At 45.3% G+C, this 13,265-nt stretch overlaps 1 protein-coding gene across 1 annotated transcript; it reads left to right on the top strand.

Moving 5' to 3' along the window:
- Positions 1-3,967: 3,967 nt before the first annotated feature.
- CXCR4 (C-X-C motif chemokine receptor 4) lies at positions 3,968-7,832 on the top strand. Its single transcript, XM_032286328.1, has 2 exons — positions 3,968-4,108; positions 6,248-7,832. Exons 1-2 carry the CDS (start codon positions 4,094-4,096, stop codon positions 7,289-7,291), a joined length of 1,059 nt encoding a protein of 352 aa, XP_032142219.1. The 5' UTR covers positions 3,968-4,093; the 3' UTR covers positions 7,292-7,832.
- The last annotated feature ends 5,433 nt before the right edge of the window (positions 7,833-13,265 follow it).

Raw genomic sequence — 13,265 nt, 5'->3', positions numbered from 1 at the left:
CACCACTGGGAAGAGGTCTGTTCCTAAGCTTCTGCCAGGCTAATTTAGGGACAAGCCAATTTAGGGACAGAGTACAGTTTTCCATCACACACACACAGATACACACACTCACACAAATCAACCAGCTGCAGAGCGAGCAACAGGAGGTGGCAGGATGCTTGCCACTGTGTCACTGGATTTGTAAGCCTCCCCTCCAAACTGTGGCCAAGGCTAGTTATTCCCTGGGCTGAAGCCAACCTGAGAAGTTGGGGACCCTGCCAAGGCCCTGACAGCCCCTAAGCCTGACTCTGTTGCCAGAGCCACATAGGAAAGTCATTCATTCTTTAAAGAAAGATTCAGTAGATTAAGAAGCCCTGTATTTGTTCAACAGTGGGCTAGCTGGATAGAGGATATCTGAGCATTCACTTTAAGGAACCTAAAATATTGGGCCAATAGAGTATGACATGTACTCATTTAAAAGTTGAGTAACATCAACAAGGGATGCCACTCAAAGCAGTATGTAACTAAATGCCAAATGACCCAAGCTTCATAGCCAGACAGACTGAGTGCGGATCCGCACTGTGAAGTCACAGGCCAGTTCCTCATCCTCTTCAGACCCTAATTTCTTTACCATGTAATAGAGGTAATGACACCTGCCTTGTAGAGTTATTGAGGAGATTATATGAAGTCAGTTGTACATAACAGGCGCTCAATACATGTTTGAGTTTTGTTTGTTTGTTTTTGAGACACAGTCTCACTCTGTCACCCAGGCTGCAGTGCAGTGTTGCAATCTCAGCTCACTGCAACCTCTGACTCCCTGGTTCAAGCTATTCTCCTTCCTCAGCCTCCCAAGTAGCTGGGATTACAGTTGCCCGCCACTGAACTCAGCTAATTTTTTTTTTTTTTTTTTTTTTTTTTTAGTAGAGACAGGGTTTCATCATGTTGGCCAAGATGGTCTCGATCTCCTGACCTCGTGATCTGCCCACCTCGACGTCCCAAAGTGCTGGGATTACAGGCATGAGCCACCGCACCCTGCCGTTTTGTTTTTTAAAGAACATCATAGAATAGTTGAGAATAAGGTTTAGGTAGCCCAGTGGTAATAGACGTTTAAGATTAGCCCAGTGGAAAACAAGCATTCCTTGAAAAGGGGAAAGGATTATTGTGAAAAAAGTTTCACATCTAGTAGATACTTTAGAAGTGGAAACATACATGAAGGGAGCCCTTCTGATTCCTTTTTTGTCATAAAATTTGTTGGCATATGAAAATCTTTCGTGTTTATTACAGAAAATCTGGAAAGCATAGAAAAATGCCAGGAAGAAAGCAAAAATCAAATATAATTCTGCATCAATGAAAACCCCTGTAAACATTTTGGTTTTCCTCCCTGTATTTTCCAAATGCCTATTTTAACATAACTGAGATCACACTATATTCACAATTCTGAATCCTGCTTTTTGCAATTAATGTTTCATAGGTATTTTCCCATGTCACTAAAAATCCTTCACAAATAAAATTTGCAATGTCCACATGGAATATCAGATATAGACGAACCAAAATCTTGTCAACTATTCCACTAACAGTGGTTATTTAGGGCTATTCAGACATTTTGCTATTTTAAAAAATGCTTCCACAAATACCTCCGTGGCATAAGTTCCTGTGAGTGGAATTACTGTTCTAAAGTTTCTGCTGAATACAAAATGCTTTCCAGTGAGGCTGTCCCAAGCCACATTCTCACCAGTGACAAGCAAGAGACAGCTGGTCTTTTCAAATCGGGAGAGCAAATATTATCTTTGAAAAAAAAATGGATTTTTGCCTAATTTGGTAGTCACCAAATAGCATCTCATTGTTCTTTTAATTATCTGCTTCCTTTTAATAGAGATCCCTAAAAAGATCTGAAAGGAGTCTTCAGATAAAGGAAGGAGTTTTCTTTTGTCTGCCAACAATCAACAAATATTTATTATGCAAACCATTTTGCTCCGAGTTTTATCCTCTTTCCCTTTTTGGACAGATTTGGGAGATTTCACCTTTCAGGTTTTTAGATATCCTGCAGAGAAGAATTTTAAGGTACAATGCAGTTTACAGTCCAGGATAAAACAGACTGATTCTGCCACTACCAGGCTTTGTGACAAGCAAGTCACAAAAATGTTCTGAAATTCCAGACCTTAGTCAATAGATAGGATCTACCGTGTCTATAAAAATATGAAGATCCTGAAGTTTTATTAAAGATTCGAAAAAAGTAAAAGTGTTTTTACGGTTTTGTTTTCATTTTTCTTTTATCGTTTATTATAAAGGATATTATAAAGGATACAGATGAAGAGATACATAGTGCAAGGCCTGTGAGAAGAGGCGTGGAGCTTCCAAACCCTCTTTCAGCCACCACCCTCCAAGAATCTGGAGGTTTTTTTGTTTTTGTTTTTGTTTTTTTTTAATTCTACATAATGTAATATTATCATCTATTTATCTCGTGATTAGTGTGTGTCCTAACTTGTTCTTTTCTGAGAGTCCCATCTCCTGACTCGGATATCATCTTTCCCGTATCGGTGAAAGTGCAGAGTAGATGAGGACTTTCACCCAGAAACATTAGAGAGGGGTCCCAGACAAAGGGGGAAAGTCATATTCTGTAGAGAAAAGGTTCTCAGCCTCCGGACTACCTCTGGAACACTCCAGACTGAAATGTTATCTTTTGATATAGAAAACAGGAGTCGTGTATAGGGTGCAGTCTGGGCAATTCCTCTCCTCGGGACCGGGGCGGGGTGGGGGCGTCTCGGGTCCTTGTCGCGGCGCAGGCACCTCGGCCCCAGCTATCCCCGCAGCGGCCACTCAGCCTGCGGGTGCAGTTTCTCGGCCCCGCCCCACACTCGCTCCCCGGCCCCACCCAGACTCCGCGCCGGCGGGAAGTGGCGCGAGGTGGAAAGCACTGTCTGCGCGCCTACTGCAAACCTCAGCCTGTCTGGGATCTCTAAACGCCCGACCCCAGCCCTACTCCGCCCAGCTCAGTTCTTCAACCTAATTTCTGATTCGTGCCAAAGCTCGTCCTCCGCTCAAAATCGTGGAAGACGCTGAGTGTGGGGACTGAAGACCTGGGTTCGAGCCCGGCTTGGAATGCCTGCCCATCCCCGGCATTTCATCTCTCCGGAATTATTTGCTGGTTCCTCCGCGTGCGGGCCTTGTCGGGTTCACACTGGATCCCCTGCGCCTAGAACAGTGCGTGGCATGCAGTTTGTCCTTCTATAAATATCTGCCCAAATGCATCTCTGTGATGGCAATACCCACACGGTGTTGTGAGAATGAATGAGTGCTTCTGTGCAAGTTCCTTGTGATCTGTTAGAAAAAGTACTGGCCGCTAAATTAGTCTTACAATAAAGCATATTTTTAGAATAATAAAGTACTATTCACGAATTGATTACCACTATTATGAAATTACTGAGCAATACACATTTACGTCTGATCAGTCTTCAGAATTATGCCAAATCCTACCTTCTACTGAAAGTATCTACACCTGACCCTGGAGATGTTGTGAATTTGCACATATAGTTACATCCTCCGAAGGAAGGATCTTATTTTATCTTCTGAATGGGCTTCGAGTGCGGAAAGCGCGGGGAATGGCGTCGGAAACTCGGCCCTACTTCCTACATTGCCGCCTACTGGTTGGGTTACTCCCGCAAGTCACTTCCCCTCTCTGGGCCTCAGTGTCTCCACTGCAGCATTCCCAGGTCTTGAATTGCATGCATGTTAGTGAGGATGGACGCGCCACACGGAGACCCGTTTCCCACCTGTCTTCAGACGCAACCCGCTTTCCCCAAACTTAGGAAACGCCTCTGGAAGGTCCTGTCCGGCTCTGGACTCGCTCCGCGACCACCCGTAAACAGCAGGGTCCCCGAGGCTTCCCTAGCTGCGCACCCCTCCGCCCCGCCCCTGCGCCCTCCTCCCTCGCGCCTGCTCCTCTCCCCCACCCCGCCTTCTCCCTCCCCGCCCCAGTGGCGCATGCGCCGCGCTCAGATAAAAGTCCTGCTTCGGCCAGAAACTTCAGTTTGTTGGCTGCGGCAGCAGGTAGCAAAGTGTTCCCGAGGACTTGAGTGCTCCAGTGGCCACCGCGTCTGGAGAACGAGCGGCTACCATGGAGGGCATCAGTGTAAGTCCAGTTTCAACCTGCTTTGTCATGAATGCACCAACGCTTGAACTTAGAGCGCAGCCCTTCTCCGAACCGGCAGAAGGGGCCAGGACATTGGAGGTACCCGTGCTCCAAAAAAGAGTCACGGAAAGGAGTTTTCTTGACCATGGCTATATGGGCGGGGGGACAGGATTGGAATCTTTTTCGCTGTAAGTAGAGGAGAAACGACTGGAAAGAGCGTTCCAGTGGCTGCATGTGTCTCCCCCTTGAGTCCCGCGGCGCGCGGCGGCTTGCACGTTGTTTGCAAACACAAGAACATTCTGTGCACAAGCGCAGAGAAGGCGTGCGCGCTGCCCCGGGATTCAGACCACCGGTCTCAATCCTCCGGGAAGCGGGGATTTCTTGGAACGAGTTACGTTCTCTGGATTTAGAGGCAGAGGGCGGCGCGCCTGGGCTGAGTCCCCAGAAGGAGATTGTGCCCCTCTTTAACTTAGGGGATAAGCGGCTGTTACTGTTCTTGACGTTGGGTGTGTGTTTGTTAAACTCTGTGCGGCCGACGGAGCTGTACCAGCCTCTGGGCACAGTAGGCAGAGGGCGGGAAAGGCGGGTTGGACCCACCGCGCCTATTCTCTGAGGGGATCCAGTGGTGGCAGCAGCTAGGAGTTGATCGGCCCGCGCGCTTGGGGATTGAGGGGGAAACCTTTCGGGCTTCCGAAGCGCGGCGCTTCCCCACGACCGCGAGTGGGTCCTGCAGTTCGAGAGTTTGGGATCGTGTAGAGGTGGTGGGATCAAAGGGGTGGTCTGACCTCCCCTTTGACACCGCGCAGCTGCCAGCCCCGAGAATTGGGCTCCGGGGACTGGGGGGACCGAGGCAGTTAGGACCGCACCTGGGCTACCCGGTCGCTGCGGCGAAGACGGGCAGGTGCAAGTGGGGAAACCGTTTGGCTCTCTCCGAGTCCAGTTGCGATGTTTAACCGTCGGTGGTTTCCAGAAGCCTTTTGAAACCCTCTTGCTAGGGAGTTTTTGGTTTCCTGCAGCGGCGCGCAATTCAAAGGCGCTCTCGGCGGAGCCGCCCTGTCTCTCCCCAGCACCCTGTGGGACCAAGCCTGCTGGCGTGTCGCCCAGCGGAGCCTCTGCAACCCTGCTTGTGGGCGGTAGGCGTGGGCATGGTGGGCAGCCGTGGCGGTCCAGGGCTGGACGACCCGGCCCCCATCGTGCCCACCGCCTGGAGGCTTCCAGCAGCCCATCTCCGGCCGGGTTAACTGGATCAGTGGCGGGGTAATGGGAAGCCACCCGGGAGAGTGAGGAAATGAAACTTGGGGCGAGGACCACGGGTGCAGACCCCGTGACCTTCTCCACCCAGGAAAATGCTGCGTTCCCTAACGTCCCAAAGGCGCCAAATGGTAAACACGAGGATGGCAAAAGAGACCCACGCCCGGGAGGATCGCCCGCTTGGGGGAGGAGGTGGCGTTTGTTCATTTTCTGACGCTCCCGCCCACTATACCCCAAGCACCAAAGGACCTTCGTTGTAGGACTGTATTTTCTTTACATGTTGCTTGAAGGGCAGAATGTTTTGTGTTTAGGCAGGCGTGGGAAAATAATGTTTTTGCGCCTTAGGAGAATGAGTCTTTGGGACTCATTCTCCCTCGCCCCTCCCTCGCCCCCCCCTCCCCCGTCGTGCTCCTCCCTCCCCTCTTCCCTCCCTTGGGGAAAAACTTCTTACAAAAAGTTAATCTCAGCCCCTTCTCGCTGCAGCCACCCACCCCCACGCCGCCTGGGAGTGGCCTCTTTGTGTGTATTTTTTTTTTTTTTCCTCCAAGGAAGGTTTTTTTCTTCCCTCTAGTGGGCGGGGCAGAAGATTTAGCCAAGATGAGACTTTGAAACCCTCAGCGTCTCAGCGCCCTTTTGTTCTAAACAAAGAATTTAGTAATTGGTTCTACTAAAGAGGGATATAATGAAGTCACTATGGGAAAAGATGGGAGGAAAGTTGTAGGATTCTACAGTAATTCTCTTGTACCCTTAGCCCAGTACTTCAGAATTTCCTGAAGAAAGCAAGCCTGAATTGCTTTTTTTAATTGCCTTTAAAAAAAATTTTTTTTTTAACTTGGATAATGCTTGCTGAATCGAAAGTGAATGTCCATTCCTTTGCCTCTTTTGCAGATATACACTTCAGATAACTACACCGAGGAAATGGGTTCAGGGGACTATGACTCCATAAAGGAACCCTGCTTCCGAGAAGAAAATGCCCATTTCAACCGGATCTTCCTGCCCACCATCTATTCCATCATCTTCTTGACTGGCATAGTGGGCAATGGATTGGTCATCCTGGTCATGGGTTACCAGAAGAAACTGAGAAGCATGACAGACAAGTACAGGCTGCACCTGTCAGTGGCCGACCTCCTCTTTGTCATCACGCTCCCCTTCTGGGCAGTTGATGCCGTGGCAAACTGGTACTTTGGGAAGTTCCTATGCAAGGCAGTTCATGTCATCTACACAGTCAACCTCTACAGCAGTGTCCTCATCCTGGCCTTCATCAGTCTGGACCGCTACCTGGCCATTGTCCACGCTACCAACAGTCAGAGGCCAAGGAAGCTGTTGGCTGAAAAGGTGGTCTATGTTGGCGTCTGGATCCCTGCCCTCCTGCTGACTATTCCTGACTTCATCTTTGCCAACGTCAGTGAGGCAGATGACAGATATATCTGTGACCGCTTCTACCCCAATGACCTGTGGGTGGTTGTGTTCCAGTTTCAGCACATCATGGTGGGCCTCATCCTGCCTGGTATCGTCATCCTGTCCTGCTATTGCATTATCATCTCCAAGCTGTCACACTCCAAGGGCCACCAGAAGCGCAAGGCCCTCAAGACCACAGTCATCCTCATCCTGGCTTTCTTTGCCTGTTGGCTGCCTTACTACATTGGGATCAGCATCGACTCCTTCATCCTCCTGGAAATCATCAGGCAAGGGTGTGAGTTTGAGAACACTGTGCACAAGTGGATTTCCATCACCGAGGCCCTAGCTTTTTTCCACTGTTGTCTGAACCCCATCCTCTATGCTTTCCTTGGAGCCAAATTTAAAACCTCTGCCCAGCATGCACTCACCTCTGTGAGCAGAGGGTCCAGCCTCAAGATCCTCTCCAAAGGAAAGCGAGGTGGACACTCGTCAGTTTCCACTGAGTCTGAGTCTTCAAGTTTTCACTCCAGCTAACACAGATGTAAAAAGACTTTTTTTATACGATAAAGAACTTTTTTTTTAAGTTACACATTTTTCAGATATAAAAGACTGACCGATATTGTACAGTTTTTATTGCTTGTTGGATTTTTGTCTTGTGTTGCTGTAGTTTTTGTGCGGTTTAATTGACTTATTTATATAAATATTTTTTGTTTCATATGGATGTGTGTCTAGGCAGGACCTGTGGCCAAGTTCTTAGTTGCTGTGTGTCTGGTGGTAGGACTGTAGAAAAGGGGACTGAACATTCCAGAGGGTGTAGTGAATCACGTAAAGCTAGAAATGATCCCCAGCTGTTTATGCATAAATAATCTCTCCATTCCCGTGGAACATCTCTTTCTTTCTGTTCTTAAGAGGTTGGGTTACACTATGTGATTTTGCTGTAGAAGATGGCACTTATTACCAAAGCTCAAAGTGGTATAGAAATGCTGGTTTTTCAGTTTTCAGGAGTGGGTTGATTTCAGCACCTACAGTGTACAGTCTTGTATTAAGTTGTTAATAAAAGTACATGTTAAACTTACTTAGTGTTATTTTCTGATTTCTGTTGACATTTTTTTGGCTGGCAGGAGACAAAAATAATAATAGATAACGTTTATAATTTGCAAAGTACTATCCTAGGTATTTCATTGCAATATTTTACTCAACCCTTACCACAGCTCTGATGATAGATTCTGTTACTAATTACCTTTTATAGAAAAGGAAACAGAGGCACAGAAAGCCTAAGTAACTTGGTCAAAGGCATGTAGTGAATAGCAAAGCCTGTATTTCAAACCAGGTAATGTGACTTATGAATCTGAAGCCTTAACCGCTTTAAATTCAGATGGAAGTTTAGAAATGGCCAGCCAACACCCATTTGTATGAAAGATCATCTTTCAGAAGGATAAGCCTGTGTAGAGAGGAAAATGTATGCAATAGTGTTTGGATTTTACTCCACCATCCACTTGTGAAAGCCAGGTCTGTGCAATGCCAGGCCTTGTGTGCTTTCTCATCCAGTCTCCTTGGAGTAGATAACCACCACTCCCTTTCCACAGTCAAGTGAACTGAGATTCAGACACTTCCCATACATTGCACTTTCAAGGGGGCAGAGCCAACAACTAAATCTGTTTATTGTTCCAGCCCTTGCTCTTGGCTATCACCTACTATTGTCCTTCAGAACACCTGGGCATAAGTCAACTGAACTGCTAATAAAGAAAGCCAAAAGTGAATGTTTTCTTCATAAAATTAACCATGACCAAAATACCCCTTCTTGCAATATCTTCTATGCAAATCTCAACACTTTTATTCTTAAACTATTACAACACCTAGCACCTTCTCAAGGACTCAGCCAAGCAGCTACAAGCTAATATTGGTACTTATTAGAGTCAGAAGGAAGGTCCACTGAAGCAAGCTCCCTGTTGCTCATATTTTGCACAAGATTTTGGAGTCTTATGTAACCACCCATAGCTATTTACACGACCATTGTGCAAGCCCCAGGCTCTTGAGTAAATTTCAGCTCCGGTTTCCATTTAAAGATAATTTCTAAACCAGCCATACCTACCTCACGTTGGAACACAAACAGGGTACTCCAGGCATGCACTCAAATAATAAGTAAGATATAATTAAGGCAATATTTGGTCTACTTTTAGTAATTGTTTCTGGCACAGAAAATCCATTTTGGAGGAAAAATTGCAATGCCTTATCTTTCTGAGGCAAATCACATTTGTTCAAGGCAAATTATAGGTCCTGTGAAGGGAAATAACTTAATTACTTAAAATAGAATCCAATTTGACTGTGCATTTTTGCTGCCGTCTATGGATCTGGGGTAATTCAGAGTGGTATTCCTATTCCACTTGAAGACACAATTAGATTTCAGATAGGAAATTATCTTGAGGTTTCTTGGTTTTCCCTGGGAAGCCTAATTGGATCACCCCTCATTTAAGCATAGTTTTACATGTACTCTCTCAAAGGCTTAGTCTTAAAGCCATGACCGTTGAGACAGACTTCACTTGAACCCTCTCTATAAATATTTATTCTCCGGGAGACAATAGACGAAATCCTTGGAAGGCATGCTTTTTCTTTCTCATCTTGGCTTGAAACCTCCCTACCCCAGATTCCTCTCCTTTGCCGTGGAGTCACAACAAAAGGAACTGAGCCGAAACAAAATTCCCAGTGTCACCAGTCTTAATGGATACTTCATTCTCCCTTGGAACAAAGGAGGGATAGCTCTTTTTCGAAAAGAAAAACAAGCTTTGGCTCTCTCCCTGCCCCAAAAGTGTGTCTCTCACCCTCATCATTCTCTGTCCCAACCCTGCCATGTTAGAGTGTCTCCAAAGCGTTCCCTGTGCAGTGGTTTGTCCGGCAATGCGGGGAAACCTGGTCTGCTAGCCAGCCCTTGCATGAAGTAGCTGATTGTTCCCTCTCTTCATCCCTTATGAATGGGGCCCTTGAAGGTCAGTCATGTAGATCCAGTTGTATAATGGAAGCTAAAATATTTAAATTGTATGCACGCTGCCAACAACAGCATTACTATGACATCTAACTTATTAATAACATTAAGCCTGTAACTAGGGGGGGAAAGTGGATTTTTTTTCTTGCAAAGCCTTTGTTTTCCTAAAATGACACTTCACAATTTATCCCCACCTACTGTGGGCTTCCCAGCCCCCTTTTACAATTATGCTTACGTTAAAATAATGATTCCAGGATACTCTTTGGGGAGATACCCTACAGGCTTTACTGTAATAACTGAACTGTTTGTGACGTTCTCCTAGCTATTGTCACATATTAAATAAAGGCTCCAAAACAATTGAGCTGTCATTATTCCCTGATAATACTCATTTAGAAGGGGCAAGGATCCCTGGAGACAAACTTTCAATTACTTTGGAAAATAATCCAGGCATCCCCCAACACGTAGAAATGTAAAAATGCCAACTTGCAGCCTGGCATTGTAGGAATTTGTTCCAGCCACGTTGAGGAAGTCACCCCTGGCTGCCAGTGTGACTTGGCCAGTCAGTGCTGGAGAGACTCACAAGCAGCCAGATAGATAGCATTCCCATGGGCACAGGTTCAGAGGGAGGCTGGTGCCTTAGGGGCCGATAAAATAGCTGAAATGAATTCTTTAAACGCAATGGTCATCAACTAGGGAGAAATTTGCCCACCAGGGAACATTTGGTAAGGTCTGGAAACATTTGGGGTCATCATATTGAGGAAGTAGGGGGGCACAGAGAGAAGCAGTAGATGAGGTGCTAGTGGCATCTAGTGGGTAGGGGCCAGGGATGCCGCTCCTGTTACTAATTCTGCTTCTGTTACTAATTACATTTTATAGAAGAGGAAACAGAGACACAGAAAGCCTAAGACATCCTACAACACACAGCACAGCTGCCACAACGAAATTATCTGGCCCAAAATGTCAGTAATGCTCAAAATTGAGAACCTCTCTTTTAAGGTGATAATAATTATCAAAATAAGGATATAGCCAACCAGTATAATTCTCTGAAATAGCATGAATCCATAAAAAGCTTGGTGTTTGCTATGGTCTGAATGTTAGTATCCTCTCAAAATTCTCATGTTGAAATCCTAACCCTCAGGATGATGGCATTAAGAGACAGGGTCTTTGGGGGTTGATTAAGTCATAAGGGTGCAGCCCTCACAATTTGTAGTGCCTTTATAAAAGAGATCCCAGAAATCTAGCCAGCCCCTTCTGTTGTATGAGGAAACAGCCAGAAGGTGCCATCTATGAACCAGAAAGTGGGCCTTCATCAGACACAAAATTTGCTGGTGTCTTGATCTTGGACTTCCAAGGCTTCAGAACTGTGAGAAATAAGTTTCTGTTATTTACATGCCAGCCAGTCTGTGGTATTTCATTGTGGTAGCCAGAACCAACTAAGACACTGTCACTGGACAGGGTTCCAGGGTGAGTTTCACTTCAATGCATTCTACTCATTCCCACCTTACCTAACTCCCACGGTTCTCTTCCACACTTACTTCAGTGTTACTTTGTCATCATGACATCTTTCTCTTTGCTTGTTTTCTTCTCTAACAGGAATATCAGCTTCTCAAGGGCAGGGACTCTGTCATTTCTTCTCTGTTCCCTAATGGACTGCCACATGCTGTGCTAGGAAGCCATCCTACAAGGGAAAATAAATGGTAAAATGCTGGGGATCCTCATTCTCATCAAATACCTGTCTCTCTAAAGCCCACGATGTTTACTCATTTAATCCTCACCACTGCCTGTGACTCAATTTGGATTACTTCCCATTTTTTTTCTTTTTATTTAAAAAAATGAGTGATGAGGTACCAGCCTATTGTTCCATTGTCTGCAACTGTCTTGGATTAATTTAAATCAACTTTATCAAGTCCAACAATTAAAATATTCTAAAACCTTCTGAAAATCCTTCTTTCAACTGAAAATGCAAGCTGGCTACAGGCTGACCTCAGGGATCCATAATGTGAAGAAGTCACAGAAGGGACAGAGTTTTTCAAAATCAAACAAACAAAAGGTGCTCAACCAAGCTACACCAGGTGCTGTGTGTTTATCTGGCAGAGTCAGTCCACTATTAAGTTGATTTACATATTACAGTTCAATTAACCAGAACCCAACTCATCAACACTCTTAATTAAAGGGAATTACTTCCTCGTATTTGACTCTGTCTGAAGAAAAGTAATGTATATTGAAATTCCAGGCACTCTCATATATAAGATGCAAGAGTCCCAGCGATATTGCCAGCTCCATTTTCAGGCGAGGACACAGGCAAAGTTTAACCACAAACAAAGGGGTTAATGTTCTTTCCACTACACACACCGTAAATGTGAAATAAAAACAGGACAACCAAGTTCTAGCACATGTCTTCACATTCTCAATATATTCAGTGTCAACTCCCCTATCTTTTCTATTTCTAGGTCGAGTCCTATGTGATAGCAATAACAGTTAGCACTGACCTTGAGGGCTTACTACACTCCAAGGGGCTTTGATTATTTAATCTTCATAACAGCCACAGCCCTACACAGCAATTATTATTACTTGCCTATTTTATAGATGGGCAAACTGAAGCATAGAACAAAGCTTAAAATTGACCCAGTGTCACATGTTTTATAAGTGGTAGAGCCTGCATTTGAACCAGGCGGTCTGATACCAGAGTGTGCCTTCCTAAGCACAACAGGAACTTTATTATTTACCATGATGTTAGTCAATATTCAGGAAAATAAATAAGGTCAAAACAACCTTCGTGTTCTTCAATATTCTTCAGGGTTGAAGACTAGACATGCACCCAATTGTCCTTTTGTAAGTGACAAAGCAGACACTGTCATTTTAGAAAGATTTTCACTATTCATGTTTGAAATAAAATGGGTTTCAAGTTAACCTGATACACTATGCCTGGCATATAGCAGGAGCTTCATAATATTTTGTGGAATAAGCAAATGAATCAACACCCATAAATTTCTATTCTTGGCAGCACATAAAATTCTCTAAGTTTTGTTTTGTTTTGTTTTGTTTTTGAGACAGGGTCTCACTCTGACACCCAGACTGAAGTGCAGTGGTGCAAACATGGCTCACTGCAGCCTCGAACCTCCTGGGCTCAAGCAAGTCTCCCAACTCAGCCTCCCGCACAACCACACCCAGTTAACTTGTATGTTTGTTTTGTTTTGTTTTGTCTTGTAGAGACGGCAGTCTCACCATCTTACCTAGACTGGTCTCAAACTCCTGTACTCAAGCCATCCTCCCACCTCAGCCTCCCAAAATGCTGGAATTAAAGGCATGAGCCACCACACCTAGCCCCAAGTACTCTGATTAATGTTCCTGTGTGTGACTTGACTTCCTTCCTTCGCTCCTTCCTTCTTTCACCGTCATTCACTTACTGAACCATTTACCGAACAACACTCTGGACCAGGCAAGTGTGAAAGCTGCTCATGATAGAGTGGCAGATGTAGTCCTTTGATGTTCTAGACATGCTGGAAAATGAGCTAATGACCTCTCAGA

Source organism: Sapajus apella, unplaced genomic scaffold (assembly GCF_009761245.1).
Source record: "Sapajus apella isolate SASKATOON/1434 unplaced genomic scaffold, GSC_monkey_1.0 scaffold18, whole genome shotgun sequence".
NCBI classification, from domain to species: Eukaryota; Metazoa; Chordata; class Mammalia; order Primates; family Cebidae; genus Sapajus; species Sapajus apella.
The sequence above is the reverse complement of the archived record's forward strand: the minus strand, read 5'-3'. Positions and strand labels throughout refer to the sequence as shown.